Genomic DNA, 18,639 nt, shown 5'->3' with positions numbered 1-18,639 from the left:
CCTGACATGCACTCAGTAAATGTTTTGCTACTGCAACATACAAAAATGTCAAGTTCAGACGAGTCCTGGAGCCACATGCCGGTGTCCACAGAGGCAGAGAAGGGGCATTCGCTTGGTTCCCCAAACTGAGACGCTGAGAGGAAACTTTGGAAAGTGACCCAACATGTGTTTTTACAACAAACTTTTAATTTATCCCACATGCCATTTAGAATATAGAATAGAACAAAGAGGGAAAAAGCATAGGAGCAGTGTGATTTACTTTCAATAGAAACGATTACAAACAAAAGTAGTTTTCAGACACAAGCTCACCGACAGAAAACCTTGTGGCAGGTCAAGGTTTACAAAGGAGTGAAGACCTGAGAAGTGGCTGGTCTCAGAGGGGGGCATTCAAAAGGAGGAATATGTGCAATATTCTTTTTTTTTTTTAAAGTAATTTCCTTTCTTCCCAGAAAGTTTAATTGTCATCAATGTATAATCTTATCAAAGTGCAGCTAACTTACTTTCCAGTGTGTACTTGTTCTTAGATCATTAATCTTTCACCATACATTTTCAGATCCTAATTGCTCCTAACACAGAGACAAAAAGAAGGCAGTGATAGAAATACATTCAGGGGAGAAAGAGAAAAAGAGAGTGTTAATTTCCTAAATGGAAATGACACATACGAAATGATCTCTATCATTCTTAGAGTGGTATTTGTAAGAGAAAACTTAAGGCAAGCAATTAAAACGTTTTCTACCCAAAAAAAGCAGATAAAGGAACAATCACAGAACAAGTATCACACATCAGTTTAGAAGAGAATCTGATGTCAAAACAAGGTCATAAACCACATCAATGACACTTCTCCTTTTTGTGTCTTCAATATGTACAGGAGCCAATTCATGGAGCCTGACCATTTTTGTCAAGTAACACCCTAAGCCTGAATTTTCAGCTCTGAGGCTCACGCAGAGGGATGATGGCCAAGCTCTTGGAGCATCAGCTCTCGGGCAATCAGGTGGCCCAGCTCTTTCAAGCCACAGATGTTGATTCAGAGAACATCCTCTACTTCTCCTTTGATTCCTTCAGGGTTTGGGGTACCTTCCACTGGCCTGGAAGACACCTCCATTGGAGTTTCCTCTCCCTGCCTCCCATTACCTTCCTTGGTCTCTTCATGGATCAAGTGTTGCTGGCAGTCCTGCTCTGAGTTACTCCGGACATAGCCGGGTAAAGTCACGTGGCTGTCGGGCGGCTGGCCTGCCGTCTTGGTCGCTTTGCCCGAGAGGAGGACCATGCGAGTGCTGGCCACCATCTGTGAGTGGCTGCTGGTGCTGGGCGTCATGGTGGTGAGCACGGAGCCGTACCTGTGGCCGCCGCATGGGGGCGTCCTTTTCCAGTCGATGGAGAGATTCCACCGACTCCACATCTTCTTCACCTCAGACTGAACCTAAACCACCAGAACCATATTGTGCATCAGAGACCATCAGGGAGACCCTGCAGCTTGCTTAGATGAATGTTGGCCCTGATTTCAAGGACAGTAATAATCATCCATTAATTAAGTGTCCACTGTGTGCCAGGGATTGGCATATATATTCCCTCTGGGTCTCAAAAAACCTTGAAGGTAGGTGTTACTCCTAGAGATGAGCAAACTGAGGCTTACAGAGAGGTAAAAGGACTTGTCCAAGTTTAGTATTTTTTTAGTATATTTTTATTGATTTCAGAGAGGAAGGGAGAGGGGGAGAGCGAAACATCCATGATGAGACAGAATCATTGATTGGCTGCCTCCTGCACACCCGCTCCTGGGAAGTGAGCCTGCAACCTGGACACGTGCCCTTGACCAGAATCGAACCTGGGACCCTTCAGTCTGCAGGCCAACACTCTATCCACTGAGCCAAACTGGCTAAGGCCAAGGTTAGTATTTTAATGGAGGCTGAAATACAGCCAATAGAAATATCTGACTTGTGGGAGAGGAAAAGGAAGGGGTTGGAGGAGAGAGATAAATAGTGGCAGCTGTGGCTGAGGAATGGCATGAAAGAGACTCAACCTGAAACGTGCCCTCCACCCATCACCTTACAGAGGCAGGCGGACTGAAGGAGGAAAAGGAAAGAGGGTTGCACACTGAACTGCAGGCCCTGCTAATGCGTCCTCAATAGGGTGGGGCTCGTTTCTGTTCCTTCAGCTGGAGAGTCAATGCCACTGCTAGCACCCCTTTCCGGGGGAAGCTTACTGGGAATTCCCAGGGAGAATGGAAACCTGGGGGGCCAATGTCCCCTAAAGGAACAGCTCAACTCCTGGACAAACGGAAACTGTCCCACCACCACCTTGTAGTTTAAAAAAATGTCAAAATGTTCTAATCGGTTTGTCCCAAGAATACACATTTGAGTTTCTGATAGACCTTGAAATTGACTAATAAGTTTAAGCATTAACTGAAGTTCGCCGTCCTTCCAGGTCTCAGTATGCATTCCAGAGAGTTGGTTTTTGATATCAGGGTTTATAACTGGATTGATCTTAGTTTACTGAAGTGAATTCGTGCTTTCTCAAAATAATTTATGATTAAAACACCTCTCCTCCCTTAGCCCACTTTGTCCTGTAACTCCTGGGGATCCAAAAGCGCTTTGGGTCCCATTGCAACGGAGACCTGTGGGACTCGGCTCCCTTCGCACCTACCTCTCCATTGCAGTAGCAGTAGATGATCGACACGAAGAAACCCTGGAGAACAAAAAGCACGTTAGGTGCTGAGCGTTCGTGAAAATCACAGCACTAGTGCCATCCAGTGATTCCTTCAGAAAACTCTATACATTATTCCCTCCTAATGCTTCCAAATCCTTACGTTTACATTAAATTTGTCTGAGATCTTTCCTTGGGGTCAGCTGAACCAAGCAAGTAACTGAATAGAACATGCAAAGATACACAAAGAACTGATTTCTATTACATTAGTTTCATTTATGTTGCCACTCAAGATGCCCGAATATCCCTGGTTGGTAGGAGATATTTATACACTGTGAATGCTGGGAACTGCAAACAAGGGCTATGTTATGGTAAAAAGACAAACTTTTTTTCATTCCTTCAAAAATATTCATTGAGCTTATACAATGCGAAGTGCTCAGCGTGCCAAGGATAAACAGTTTAATCAAGACAGACAAGGTCCCTGTTCTCTCAGGCCTTGCATTCTAGAAGGAAATGCAGAGGGGTGAAACATAAACAGCCACACGAGAAAAATGGAAGGTGATGAGGGCTGTGCATACAAAATAAGTGGTGCTGACAGAGGAGAATGAAGAATCAGACAAGGAGCTCCTCTCTGAGGAGGTGACACGGAAGCTGCTTGGAGTGACAAGAAGCAGCCAGGCCTTATGAATAGTAAGGGGAAGAACATTCCAGGCAAAGGGGACAGCAAGTACAAACCCCTGGGGCAGGAATGGGCTGGAGGAACCCTGCCCCGAAGGGCTGTGCACACCAGGCAATGGCATTTGGATTTTATTCTGAGTGCAATAGGAAGTCTCTGGATACTCCCGCCAGATAAGCGACATGATCAATCTATGTTTAAGGTTCTTCAGACTATGGAGACAAGACTGGAGGTGGCAGACGGTGGCAGCAAGTACACACACAGGAAGAAGGTCAGGAGGCGTCTGCAGTAATCCATGTGATGGATGGTGGTATTATTTTCAAACAAGATAGAGAAAATGTGCAGAAGCCACCTCCTTCTCTTTTTTGTCTTCCTTTTCCCCCCTCTTCCCTCTTTCTCCTTCTTGTGCTTTCATTCATTGTCCCTACACATGCGGAGGTCCCTATCCTGTAGGTGGTACACAGTTGACAACACCCTTTCCACACTGGCCACCCAGGCCTGTCTGTGAGGAACAGCTCCTCCTCTGGTCCCAGGGTAACCTGACCTCTGCAGGATGGAAAAGCACAGGCGCCAGAGAATAGCGCCCTCTAGTGGCCCTCGGGAGACAGGGGCCAGAAAGCCAGAGGGGCAGAGAAAGGTTGCGACGGTGGAGGTGGGGGAGCAAAATCTAAGAACCAAGTTGCTGGAAGGCACTCTACCTGAAAGGAGTTGAAGAAGAGCTCACAGTGCATCCGGATCTCCCACCCGAGCCCTGAGAAGGAGTGGGGCAGGCACACGAACACGATGTAATGCACCCCGAAGACCAGCACCAGCACCAGCGTGGATTTGGCGAGTTTCCTGAAAGAGTGCAAAGCCTTTGGATTATTCAATTCAGAGTGCCTTTCAGTAGAGACGGCTCGCTGGGAAAATATCAGGCTTAGAGAGCTCACAGGGGTTGACTTTTCCCATCTCGTTGGAGCCCACGGCTTCTGCTAGCTTTCCCCCTCCCTCCTCATCCTGTCACTTTTATACTAAATCAGATAGTTTGTTCTCACCTCCCATCATTATTATCCCCTAAGTCTCTCTAATCTCATTCTTCTTGCTTAAAGGACACTATCTTCAGGAACCAGTTGAAATGTCTTCTCCACGTCCTCATATCTCGTACCTGAGTCTCCTATAGTCCACTTACTCAGAAAATTCTGCCCTAAGTCCATTTTATTCAAGGCGGCATTCCTCATAAGACAATGGGTTTCTCTGACCTAACTAATCCTTTCAACGTTCAGAGGCTCCTTGGGATGTGCTTGTCCTCCTCCTGAATCCTAGCAAGTACCCGCTTTCCATCACTGCATATACGGGCAGGAGACACCAAATACCTTCATGGCATTCTAATGTGGTCTAATCAGATGAAGGGGAACCTCAGGTTCTACATTTGCAGAACCTTGAGAGTCCGGTCTACAATCAATCTGAAAGGAAAACTGTGTTTCCTCCGTTCACACGAATGGGTAAATCCCCCTGGAAACTATTTTCCAATCACGCTAACTTTGTTCCTCCTGTGTATGTCTAAGAGCCAAAACCTAGGTTCAAGCAAAAAAAAAGAGGAGCAACACACTGTGAAATGATCACAAATGGAAAAGCTTAGGAACAGTTTGGTTCTTGCAGAGGAAGAAAACGTTGTCCAAGCCTAAATTTAGTGGCTATCCTGCTAGCTCAGCCATCTGGGTTTTCCCTCTTTCCCATGACAAGGCTCATCTAAATCTCTCTAGAGATAAAAGTCAATTTGTAGAAAAACGATAGGATTGAAATTCATTGTCTACTGCTATGGAACAAATTGCCATAAATTTAGTAGCTTAATCCATTTATTCTCTCTCGGTTTCTCTATGCCACGGGCCAGGCGCAACGGAGTTGGGTCCTCTGCGCAGAGTCTGACAAAGCTGGAGGTAAGGTGTTGGCCAGGACTGCATTCCCACCTGGACCGTAGGGTTCTCTCCCAAGGTCATTCCGATTGCTAGCAGAGCTCAGCTCCTTGCAGCTGTAGGAATGCTGGTGGGGTTACTCGGTTCCTACAGACTTCCCTCAGGCTGTCCTCAGGTGCTAGCCATAGGTCCTCCCAACATGTCAGATTGAGAGACTCTCTCTCCAGGATGCCAGGATGAAGTCTTACATAAAGTGTCCTAATCACAGGACCCACCCCCTTTGCCAGACAATGTAATCTAAACAAGGGAGAAACCATCCAATCACAGGTCTTGCCCACACTCAAGGAACAGCATGGGAGAGGGGATTATACGGGGCATGTAAACCAGGGGAGGCAGGAGTCTTGGGGGCTATCTTAGAAATCTCCCTACCATAGCAGTTCAAATAATTCCTACCCATAGAAATGCAAATTGTGTCCAATGGAATGCCACTAATGACAGCTCTACGGATGTGCACAAGTTTTGCTAATTTGCATCCATTTGTAAATTCATTTCGGCATTCATTATTCTCTTTAAAACATATGTGCTATCTTACCATTTCCTTCATTAATAAGTTAACTAAAATCTTTGAAATGTATTCACTTATATTTGTATAAGAGTTATGATTACATCCTCTGAGTTAGAGCAGTGGTGTATCCTAGGCCAGTGCATATATGGGTCATCCATCTGTCTATCCTATATAATAAAAGCATAGTATGCAAATTGTCCCCTCAGCCAGGAGTTCGACCAGGAAGTGGGGCCATCCAGGGAAATGGAGGGAGGCCCCAGCCAGGGGTGCAGCAGCAGTAGGTGACTGGGGGGAGAGAGGGAGGCCCCGGCAGTGGCAGGTGGCCGGGGAAAGGGAGGGAGGGAGTACCCAGACGGCAGCCACTAGGGACCCTACCAGCACATCGTGTTCGTGTGCCTGCCCCACTCCTGCCCCAATCAAATCGCTCAGCAGTCCTGGCACTGATTTGTTTCAGGGTCCATCTGGTCACCGATGCACATTGTACATCTTTGCAGCCCAGCTCTCTGGAAAGGCACAGTTGTCTAATGAGGTGACTCACAGATGAAAAACTGAAAGTGGCCTCCGGCTTGCCGGAAACATGGTGGTGATTCTGGGTTCAAGGGCAAAGCAAAAAAGTATAATGGCTTGTTGGATTCGGTGTCCTATGTAGAAAACAAATACCCAGTTCTTACAATATCTCTTCCAAGCTGATCCTCCCCAGGTGAAAAATCTCTACCTGTCTTTTAACACGTTGCGGACCAGTAGTTTTATTGTTAGTTTTATCCAGTGGCCAGATAAGTTTTTATTGAACGAGTACAAAAAACGTTTTACATAAATGTTAAAGTCATACTTTAAAATTAAATACCCATTGCATTTTAAAGTTATTTATTACATGTTCTTACAAGCTAATATCTTTTTAAAGTATGATACTTTGTAAAACAGTGTAATAACAGAAAACATGAGAATTCTCGTGATCCGTCCGCAATGTGTTAAGAGTCAGCTTAAAAAAACAAAACAAAAAAAACCTATTTCTTCCATTTTCAACCCTTCCTGGCCTTGAATTAATCTTTCCTTCTTTTCTACACATATAACTCTCTCTCTCTCCCTCTCTCTCTCTCTCTCTCCATCTCTCCCCCTCTCTCCTGATAAAAGCCATATATGAGATAGAGCGTCAGCCAGCCTGTGGACTGAAGGTTGCATACCTTGGTTGCAGGCTCCTCCCAGGCCTGGGTCCTGGTCAGGATGCAACCAATCGATGTGTTTCTCTCACATTAATGTTTCTCTCTGTCTTTCCCTCTCTCGTCCACTCTCTCTAAAAGATCAATGGAAAAATATCCCCAGGTGAGGATTAACAAAACAAAAAAAGAAAAAAAAAAAACATATGAGAGAGCATTTATGATCCCTTCTTCAAGTGAAGAAAGAGGCTCAGAAAAGGAACGTATTCACCCAAAGTTACACAGTTAGTAGTAGATTCAGCCTTAAAATGTGTTCTTTACTATCATGCTACGTAACAAATGCTGGTTGAATGTATTCCAAAAATAACAAATATTAAATATGATTTTTGTGTAATATTGCATGGAAAGTCAAATTAGCCAAAACATTCAACTATTCCTTTCCACTAAATCTTGCATTTTTTTTTTTTTTTTTATCGCTCCTATTCTTCCAGTCTTGGCAATCTTTGCTGACTTTGCAAAAGAATTGAGTTATAATTTAAAAAAGAAAAAAAATATATTAGCTCTGCTGTTAAATCTGATTTTCTTCACATCAATCTTGTTTTAAAATAAGTTATTGTAAATTGCTGTTATGCAAAATGTCACCTTCAGGGGAAACTGAGTAAAGGGTATATGAGATCTCTCTGCATTATTTTTATAACTGCATGTAATGCCACAATTATCTCAAATTAAAAAAAGTTTTTTAGAGCTGATTGTATTAACATATTAACTTCTTTCAATTTTAAGCCACCATAGCGACAAAGTGATATCATATACTTTTCAGAAGTCTTTCCTTGTGTGTGCAAGCTCACTTGGAGACTCTCTCAGCTCTGAAATATGTTTAAAAATGTTTAAAAGCTGTTTTAGACACCACGATTTGGAAGTATATATTTTCATTGCTTTATTTTAACACGAATATTTGAACATTTGTTTAACAAAAGAAATAACCAAAAGAGATGTAAGTTTAAAGGCACAAAAATGAATGGGTATAAACGTAAAGACTCAACTAAGCCTCCTGGGAGGAATATTACTGGGACAGACACAGATTACATTTTCCTCAGTCTCTCTGTTTAAAAGTGAGAAGCTATTTAAACCTGATAGTCTAAGGCCTCAGAAACTGAACACTGAATTGAATTCCCAAATCCTTGCCAAGTAGGTTCCCACATTTTTCTCTCCAAAAAAAGAAAGTCATTTCCCACTACGTTTTTATCCGTAGCTCAACTTTGAACATTATTAAAAACTAGAGGCCCAGTGCACGAAATTCATGCATGGGGGGGGGGGTGTCCCTCAGCCCAGCCTGCACCCTCTCCAATCTGGGACCCCTCGAGGGATGTCCGACTGCCCTGGTAGGATCGAGCCTAAACGGGCAGTCGGACATCCCTCTCACAATCCAGGACTGCTGGCTCCCAACTGCTCGCCTGCCTGCCTTCCTGATTGCCCCTAACCGCTTCTGCCTGCCAGCCTGATCACCCCCTAACCACTCCCCTGCCAGCCTGATTGATGCCTAACTGCTCCCCTGCAGCCTGGCCACCCCTAACTGCCCTCCCCTGCAGGCCTGGTCACCCCTAACTGCTCTCCCCTGCAGGCCTGGTCCCCTCCAACTGCTCTTCCCTGAAGGCCCGGTTGCCCCCAACTTCCCTCTTCTGCTGGCCTGGTCCCCCCAACTGCTCTCCCCTGCAGGCCTGGGTCCCCCCCAACTGCCCTTCCCTGAAGGCCCGGTCGCCCCCAACTTCCCTCCTCTGCCAGCCTGGTCACCCGTAACTGCCCTCCCCTGCAGGCTTGATCGCCCCCAACTGCCCTCCCTTGCAGGCCTGATCCCTCCCAACTGCCCTCCCCTGTTGGCCATCTTGTGGTGGCCATCTTGTGTCCACATGGGGGCAGCCATCTTGTGTGTTGGAGTGATGGTCAATCTGCATATTACTCTTTTATTAGATAGGATAAACATGTTTCATCTATGAGTAACATGTATTTTGGCTGAAAAATACTTTCCCTGACAACTGTCAGTCTAGACTAGTGGTCGGCAAACTGCGGCTCGCAAGCCACATGCGGCTCTTTGGCCCCTTGAGTGTGGCTCTTCCACAAAATACCACGGCCTGGGCGAGTCTATTTTGAAGAAGTGGCATTAGAAGAAGTTTAAGTTTGAAAAATTTGGCTCTCAAAAGAAATTTCAATCGTTGTACTGTTGATATTTGGCTCTGTTGACTAATGAGTTTGCCGACCACTGTTCTAGACCATGTTCTAATTACTGACTTCAAACTTAAGAAACTTCTGGACACCAGCTTACTTTAAATCAATTCTGCATTCTTCATAGTAGATGAGTTCAGTCCTTGATACATTATTCTCTGCAATTATTCTGAGAAATAATCTCCAAGAATAAACTCAAAATATTGTTTGCCCTATTTTTAAGATAATCCACCCTTTGTCCTCTCCAGAATTGCTCAAATCTCTTAGGCAGCTTTTCACTAAAAACACAAGTTCACATCATTCAGAACTACAGAAATAAGTTGCTTTTATTCAGAAGTAGAGAAATAAGCAGCTTCCCAACACCATTGCACTGTTTTGCTTTCTGAAGAAGAATGAAAGGCTACTTATAGTTTCCATTGTTCTATCATTGGGAGAAATGGACACACCCTTAACAGAGTTTGATAATGATCGTAAACACTCAATTTGCCCATTTCTTCATGAAAGATGGAATAATGGACATGCTCAAACAGTCCATATGAAAGTTAAAAATTTATATTTGGTAGGTGCAAATTTGATGGATAGACTAAAAACACTACAGCAATCCTCTTTCTTTTTCTTTTTTTCAGTTAGACACAGTATTTTAAGAATGAAATAAGAGCCACGTCTCTGAGCATGAGCTACCTGTGACTCTGGGCATAGCGCCATCTCCTTAATAAATCCTTACTTTTTTGGCTACAAAAACAAAACAAAAGAATAGAATTGTCTGCCAAGATCATCAACAAGAGATTTTCGGGGGGGGGGGGGGGGTGCTGTGCTTGCTTCGGCAGCACATACACTAAAATTGGAACGAAACAGAGAAGATTAGCATGGCCCCTGCGCAAGGAAAAAGAAAAAAAGAAACAAATATATTTGTGGGGGACGGGTAGGAGAGGGGGTGGGTCACGTAGTTTATAGGAAAATCCCAATATGCCAATAATAAAAAATATATATACTCTGAATTTAAGCATATTGGGCAAGTTTTAGGTTATTTATATATTTTTTCTGAAAAACCACAAATTGAACCAAACAAAAATACACATTCATAAATTTATCCTTAGAAACATTTCAGATCAATTGTTCTCTTTTCTTTATACTAAATTGTTACCAAAATATTTCTTCTGATGGATGCGTCCCAGAATTACCTGTATTGCTGTCTTGTGTCATGCCCAACTGCATTGGTCTCCCAAATTTTGGTAGCCAGAACTCTAACAGTATTCAGAAACAGAATAAAATTCAGCTGAAAGAGAAGGTAAGATTACCAAGAATTATTACGTTTGTCTTCAAGTTGTTTATAAAATTTACATAAATTGAACTTCTTTGTGTTCAAAGACTGAAAATTACAATGGATGAAAGGATGGAGCACGGGATGAAGGAAACAATTAAGACAGAGTTCCTCTTTCTCTTTTCCTTAACTGATGAATTCAAGATCTCATGTTTCTGCAAGTCTCAAAACCTTTCTCCACCCCTTATTATTGGCATCTCCGAACCCATCTCCTAAGTACTCATGAGCAAGTCTGATCAGTTTCAGTGATTTCATTTTTATTCCGTTGTTTCAGTCTCTCTTAGCTGACACCAGTGTAAATGCAGGTCCTCACGTCTCAGGGGGTCAGTGCCCTGCTTGGTCAGGATTCACCACATCTGTCAATTTCACCGTTACCACTTCTAGACCATGCTGCCCTGCCTGCTGCTTCCCCTGCTCTTCCAGCAAAACATCCTGCTCCCTCAACGATGCCCTGGAAGGCCCAGGACCAAAACAGAGCTTCCTGTTCTGTTGTCAATTAGCAAAGATTCCTCTCATGTTTTGATGTTATATAAAAGAATTTTAAAATCATCCTTAAATCAACATCAAGATGTTGCAGGTGAATAATTAATAGTTACATTTGAGAGATTTATTTTCAGAACAAAAAAAAATTAATGTTTTCTAATGACTAATTCTCATTAACATAATTTTAACATAATGTGAGCAAAACACAGAAAACAACAGTGCCATAAGTTTAGATTCTAGGATTCCAAAATCCAGTGTGGTCCCTTCCATGTTTGTACGAACGTCTGTGATTATCTCTAAAACTCAATTATTAGGACTTATTCCAATTAGAACCTATAAATATTCATCCTTTACAAACTCCTTGATTCTCTTAAATTCATTTTGCTTGATATATTGCTCAGAAATTCTGACCACATTTTATCAGATTTTACTCTCAGATATACAAGAATCCAATTAATTAATATGCTATTATAATTTCCAAAGCCAGAATTAAGTGAGGGATCCAACTTACATTTAAAATCCCTGGCATATCTGGAGGCTATATATTTACATAAAACCATGCTATAAGTATGTAACACTGAAAAACACACCATTGATCCTAAAGTTAACATATAAAAACACTATAAATATTGCTATAAAGATGGAAAGATAATTTTCCATAAATTCAATAAACAATCTATTTATTTGTTTACTTATTTACATTGAATTTATTGGGCAAGAAACAATCTTGACATGTTTTGGAATGCAAGTGAAAGAACACGGTTCAATAATATATGTTATGGCCCTAGCCAGTTTGGCTCAGTGGATAGAGCTTCAGCCTGCAGACCAAAGGGTCCCAGGTTCGATTCTGGTCAAGGGCACATACCTTGGTTGCAGGCTCCTCCCTGACCCAGGCCCTGGTCTGGATGTGCAGGAGGCAACCAATTGATGTGTTTCTTTCACACTGATGTTTCTCTCTGTCTTTCCCTCTCTCTTCCACTCCCTCTAAAAGATCAATGGAAGATTATACTTGGGTGAGGATTTTTAAAAATTACATACTGTGTGTATATATATATATATATATATATATATATATATATATATATATATTATAGTCTTTGTTTTGTCACACTAGCCAGGTGACCAGTATCTGCGTGGGCTTCAGTTTCCTTCTCTAGGAAAATGAAAAGGTTGCATGAAATGGACTCAGAATTTCTATAATTGTACTTGCTTTCTGCAGTTTTTTCCCGCCTTCCCTCTTACATTCCCCAGGATATCTAACTTGTATGCCTGTTTTATTTTTTCGACAAGTATTTACTGAGTGACCATTATTTTCCAGGAAACTTGCTAGGCACTAGGAATACAGTTTAGAAAAAAATATGGTTTTTGTTCACTTAACCTTGCAATGTGATGGGCATGTGACGAACAACCAGAAGCATTATACACTGTGATAATCTTGAGAAAGGAAAACCTGATTGCACTCTGCAGGTTATGCTAGGTGGCTCAGTGGTTGAGCATCGACCTATGAACCAAGTCACAGTTCAATTCCCAGTCAGGCCACATGCCTGGGTTGTGGGCTTGATCCCCAGTGTGGGGTGTGCAGGTATCAGCCGATCAGTGATTCTCTCTCATGGTTGATGTTTCTATCTCTCCCTCTCCCTTCCTCTCTGAAATCAATAAAAGTATTAAAAATAAATAAGTAAAGAAAGAGAGAAGGAAGCTCATCTCAGCCTTGCAGGGATACAGTGTAGAATGAAATGAACAGAGCGGACAAGTTCAAAGAACTGAGAGGAAGACAGGGTCGCTGAGGCACAGCTGCAGAGGGGTGCAGGCAGGAGGGACAGGATATCCATTCCTAGAGTCTCAGGGATTTAGATTGTATTATAAGCACAGAAGCCCTAACCAGTTTGGCTCAGTGGATAGAGTGTTGGCCTGCAGACTGAAGGGTCACAGGTTCAATTCCAGTAAAGGGCATGTACCTTGGTTGCAGGCACATCCCCAGTAGGGAGTGTGCAGGAGGCAGCTGATCGATGTTTCTAACTCTCCCTTCCTCTCTGTTAAAAAAATCAATAAGAAATATATTTTTAAAAAATAAGTACAGGAGCTCACTGGGTAGAGACAGTGACCCTGAAGTCAGAATCCCAGCTCCACCACTTACTAGCTGCATGACCTTGGGCAGTTTCCTCATTTGGAGTGATGGGAAGGATTAGAACAATTGGCACAGCAAAGCACTGAAAACAGTGCCCAGCAGGGGTAAGCACTACGCAGTGTTTTTTAGCATCAGCATCATCCTTCCTGGCTTCGGGACGAGAGCAGCTCCGAGGAGGAGCGTCGCCGTCAGAGTGCTGAGACGGGGTCCTGGGCTCGTCTCCCCCCTCACAGGCTGGTTCTACAGTAAAATGAAGGAAACTGTGATAACCCTGACCTGTAATAATGCTACAGAAAGGTAACCCTCCGTGAGCAGAAAGGTGCTCTGAAATCTCTTCTCTGCTTTTTGAGATTAAATGGACTTTGTAATATTGGAAAAACACTTAAGAATTCTTGCATTAGAACTGTCATAATAGTAGTTCAAGAAGATGCAAATGGCCTTTTCTACCTAAAGCTCCTTCCAGAATTCTTGAGTGTACCATCGTCTGTACTCGTTCTTCACCAATGGCGAATCTTTTAGACCCCCTATCATCATCACCTTACTATTTCACTTTGCATGTTAGAAATCTCAGCAGATAAATTTCTCAATGTCAGCCACGAATAAGGGTCTGAGCCCCAGCCCAGACTCTCCCAACAGCGACCGCTGTACGGTGACAGTTTCCTTAATCTTCCTAGAACAGCGACAAACTTTCTCTGGGTTTTAGCAGCAGCTTAATTCTGCATCCTTTTTATTATTTTTTTTAATCTATCCAGGCTTTTAAACTTACTCCGATCGCTGCTAAGATAGGGGCTTGATAAATCCACTTCATGTCTCCAGCACTAAGTTCCCAGCATCTGAGACAGGAAAAAAAAGCTTTCGTAAACAAATTGGCAAACCAACAGGCAGTGAGAATTAAGTAGTATTTTAAGTTTTACAAAGAACTCCAGTCCCGAGCATTGAAGACAAAAAGAAAGAAATCTCTTAAAACACCCAAACCAGTGGGAAAAAAAGTGTAATGTGTCCTGGCTTCCATACCATTAGCAATAGAGTATTATAAATATCGATGAATTATTCTTATAGTAACAAGAGTCAAAACCACGTTTCCAGAGCCACAAAAAAATTAGTCTTCTAAATGTGGTGCAACTGGTACTTTATTTTTATTATCATTATTGGAACTGATACTTTTATTTTATAAGCTATTCAATTTTATAACTTCACAACTTGTAGAACTCTGATAATAATGAAAATCATCCTTATCCATAGGAATGCAGTAGAAAACCTACAATAATACGCACGATTCTTATTGATAGGAATGTAATAAAAAACTGGATGCAAATACTTTTTATTCATAGAAATGAAAATTTTAGCTATGTTCAGTGAAATGTAATTGATTAGTGTCCTAATCTGGCCTTTCCAAGCCAGAACTTTGAAATTCTCTGCATCTTGGCCATCTGGAGAAAAACTGATCAGGCTTCTTTTAAGAAGATACTCTAAACTCTATTGAATATACAAAGGAAGCCTTTTTCAGTTCTAAAATTCTATCAGAAGTATCATTTAATCACCTTTTCATGTAATAGAAGTGCACAAGTCAGCTCGAGCTGCCATTACATCTTACACACTGGGTGGCTTCCACAACAGACATTTATTTCCTCCCAGTCTAAAGGCTGGAAGTCCCAGATCCAGGTGCCAGCAGGATCTGTTTCTGTGGAGGCCTCTCTTCCTGTCCTGTTGCTGTGCTCATAAGACCTACACTCGGTATGCACACGGACAGGCAGGAAGCTCTCTGGTGCCTCTTCTTATAAGGCCACCAATCCTATCATCTCAGAGCCCCACCCTTCCGACCTCATTCAGCCTGAATTACATCCTTTGGACCCCATCTCCAAATACAGTCACACCGGGGGTTAGAGCTTCCACAAATAAATTTGGGGGAGACACAATTCCGTCAATAGCAATAAGTTTGACCATGAGAACAGAGAGCAGGCCCCTGAATGCTTTCCTGCGTTTACCTCTTCCTTTTCACTCACCTTGCATCAGCCACGGTGGCTCGTGCCACAGCCCAGCCTGCAACAAATACTGCGGGGAACCCTGCGATCCGAAAAGAATTCAGAGACCGTGTTGTTGTTGCTTTTTAAGATGAAGAGTTTTTTTTTTCTTATATTCACCACACATAAAAATATACTATTAAAGTGGAGAGAGGAAAAACAGACATGGGAAAATGTGACTATGTGAACAAGGTAAGTTCTAACTTTCATGTTGTCCATTTGAGAAGTGAGCCAATAGTCTCACTTGGTCCCAAAAGTCTGAGGATGAAGGTTGGCCCAATTTTCATTCGAGAGATGTGAGGTCAAGCTCTGCTGAGAGTGGACTGAAGTTCCTGGGGCCAGAAGCAGGCCGTGGTTGGTGCATTTTGAATATAACACATATTATCAGAACAGGCAAACAAAAACCAAAATAACCTAAAGGCTCACACTGCATGCCTCTTATGTGTGGTATCTCTACACATATCTCCGTATGTCAACTGTATTTACTGCCAAATGGATGATCAAATAACGTTTACCGGATTGAAGTCAGTGTACACAGAAATAATAAAACTGGAAATGTAGTGCCTTCTCCTGATTGTTTTCAGAGAATACAGAACATGAAAATATTCTACCTACAAGCTTGGCAATGGGAACATGTCTACACAGTATAACCGGAAAAGGTGCTTTTACATGATAATATGTACATTCTGACATTTCATCTTGACAGTTGAAAATTAAGAATGGCTGCTGATATAGAGGTAAATTACATTTAATAAGGACAAAGAAACAAGACTAACACCTTTTAAGTGTAGAACTAACTATATTTTTTAAATATGTGGTTGAAAGAACAAAATGGAACCAAGAATAAAGTGCCACATTTATGAGGAAACTGAAGCAGAGGTGGGAAAATGAAGAATGAGGTTGGCTGAAAGAAAAAAAAACATAGTCATCATCAGTATTTGCCTTTACTCCTCTGTATACCTTGTTTTGTAATAAAGATGTGTAAAAACAGTCATTTTGAATATTTGTCTTCAGTTTACTAAAGGTCAGATGTGGCATCTGCTCCTCTTTAGATTGTCACTTCCTTCCCTCCCAACTGATTGTTAAAAATCAGCAAAATCGATATAAGTAATGTCACTCCACACCCAGCTGAGGAGAGCTGAAAGCTATAATGATTGGTTCCAAATGAGTAACAAAGGAATCCAAGCAAGCTCTCTTCCCTAGTGAAGCCAACAAACCACCTCATTGAAAGAAAGTAGGAAGCTGGATTCACTGTGAATTATTCTAGCAAATGATCCTGGCAAGGCAGCTGCAATGTTTTTGATCATTATTTTCCTCATAGGAATTTGGAAAAATGAGTAAGAAATAAAAATGTTTTAAAATCAGATTCTTGGTGTTGAAACGAGGGAAAAATAGTCTACTAACCAAATAGCTATTTACTTCAATAAATAGTAACTATGTTTGAGCAGTAGAGAGATATTCTTCAAAGAATATCACTGTTCTTTTAACTGTAAATGCCCTATGCTAGAGCATTTACTTGTTTAAAAAATAGAGTTTAAAAGAGAGGGAGTCAGAAGATAGACCAACTCTAGAATAATAATGCTATAAAGATTGGTTATTAATGTTTTTAGATTATGGTTAATTAAGTGAGCACATATTTCACATAGAAATGCTTTTTCAAAGTGACTTTTCATATAAATCCTACTTGCTGTCATGTATGTTTTTAAAACATTTGATAAAAAAAAGTTCAAGGAATGATGCTTATCTACAATAGTTATCATTCCTATGCCAAAATTTTTGTGGACAAATTAATTAAAGTTGTAAAAGAAAAAAAAAAAGGTAAGAAACTCATACTCACATAGAAGCTCACTGAAAATTCTCTTTTTCATAGAAAGACTTAACTCATTTCCTGAGTTTCAGTGAGACAAAGTCCTGACTATAAGGAAGAACAGATTGACTGATATAGCCCAAATAAGAATTGATGGGGAAGTTAGCTATCAAACCAATAATAGAGGAAAAAGAATTTATTACAAGTGTGACCGGTGCTGTAGAAATCCAAAAAGAAAAAGAAACTAATTCAGACAAATGTCTACATTTATTGTTAAATTTTCTATTAACACTTTTGCCAACATCTAGTAATTATGTTGGTACACAGATATAATTTTGACTTGAAGTCAAACTACCAAAAGTTGTCCAAAAAAATTTCAAAGTACCCTGAAAAATGCAATGTATCTTTTTTTTTTTTTTTCAGTAACTGCTAGTTAAAGAGATGGGAGAGCCTTAAAGTTGACAAGCTCCCTTCCGAAATAAAACTTTATTCTTGACAATCATTATTTCAGAATAAATGAAGTGTTATAGTAAGTTGACCCTTGGTCTTCTTTCTTTTAAATATACTTTTATTGATTTCAGAGAGAAAGGGAGAGGGAGAGATAGAAAGGAAAAGATAGAGATGATTTTCTGCCTCCTGCACACACCCTGGGGATTGAGCCCGCAACCCTGGCATGTACCCTGACCGGGAATAGAACTGTGACCTACTGGTTCATAGGTCTATGCTCAACCACTGAACCACACTGGCCAGGCGACCCTTTGTCTTCTTAAAGGTTATTAATTAACTAGAAGGAAATTCAATATTCCTCACTTCGCATTTTCTAATGTTAAAAAAATTTTAAGGCAAAATGGGCCAAGAAATATTCTAATTTTGGAAGGGGGAAAAAAAACTTCAAATTTGATCTTGAGCCACCTAGTTCCATGGTCGGCAAACAGCGGCTCGCGAGCCACATGCAGCTCTTTGGCCCCTTGAGTGTGGCTCTTCCACAAAATACCATGGCCTGGGCAAGTCTATTTTAAAGAAGTGGCGTTAGAAGAAATTTAAGTTTAAAAAATTTGGCTCTCAAAAGAAATTTCAATCGTTGTACTGTTGATATTTGGCTCTGTTGACTAATGAGTTTGCCGACCACTGACCTAGTTCATTTTTTTCCTTTGCTGAGCACTTCGTAATTTAAATGTTAAAATAGCAATTGCAATATGCAATTGTTCATCTTGAAACTTAATTTTAACCACATATGAGTTTTAAGTTCTCTTTAATTTTAACAAACAACATCCTTTTCTTCAATCGTGTTGCGTTAGTCCCTCATCCAATAATCCCTCTAGTCCTGATGAGGCAGTTTTGAAATGTGAGCTGAATATCTTTTTTTTAGATTACTTATCCCATAAGTAATTTGAATTATTTTCATCTAAAAGATATGGTCAGTCTACATAATTAGTTTGTAGTTTGTATTGTTACATGCAGTCAATATAATCTTATAAATTCCTTTCTGGCATTTTCATCATACAACCTAGAAACACAAGTCAATGATGAGCCATTATAGTTTAAAATTCAAAACTTAAAAATTTTAGGATGAAACTATTGCTAACTCAGGACATTGAATAAGCTATGAATGGAGCAGTTCTAAATGTGTATGGCTAACACTGTGGTTCTCTTGTGTTTCCACCAAAAAATCCTCTCAAAATGTGGCCTAAGAACACTAGCCATCCGCTAAGTTTGTACCACTGGGAGGATT

At 41.2% G+C, this 18,639-nt stretch overlaps 1 protein-coding gene across 1 annotated transcript in view; it reads right to left on the bottom strand.

Moving 5' to 3' along the window:
* Positions 1 to 241: 241 nt before the first annotated feature.
* PTH2R (parathyroid hormone 2 receptor) overlaps positions 242 to 18,639 on the bottom strand; it is a 47,097-nt gene continuing 28,699 nt past the window's right edge. The window contains exons 8-13 of the mRNA XM_080668159.1: positions 15,083 to 15,143; positions 13,846 to 13,912; positions 10,329 to 10,423; positions 4,015 to 4,153; positions 2,641 to 2,682; positions 242 to 1,420 (exon numbers count right to left, since the gene is read on the bottom strand). Of these exons, the coding sequence (XP_080524285.1) occupies positions 1,025 to 1,420; positions 2,641 to 2,682; positions 4,015 to 4,153; positions 10,329 to 10,423; positions 13,846 to 13,912; positions 15,083 to 15,143 (800 nt within the window). The 3' untranslated portion in view covers positions 242 to 1,024. The remainder of the gene's footprint in view (positions 1,421 to 2,640; positions 2,683 to 4,014; positions 4,154 to 10,328; positions 10,424 to 13,845; positions 13,913 to 15,082; positions 15,144 to 18,639) is intronic.

The sequence above is a fragment of the Plecotus auritus genome (genome assembly GCF_963455305.1).
Source record: "Plecotus auritus genome assembly, chromosome: 5".
Classification (NCBI taxonomy): domain Eukaryota; kingdom Metazoa; phylum Chordata; class Mammalia; order Chiroptera; family Vespertilionidae; genus Plecotus; species Plecotus auritus.
The sequence above is the reverse complement of the archived record's forward strand: the minus strand, read 5'-3'. Positions and strand labels throughout refer to the sequence as shown.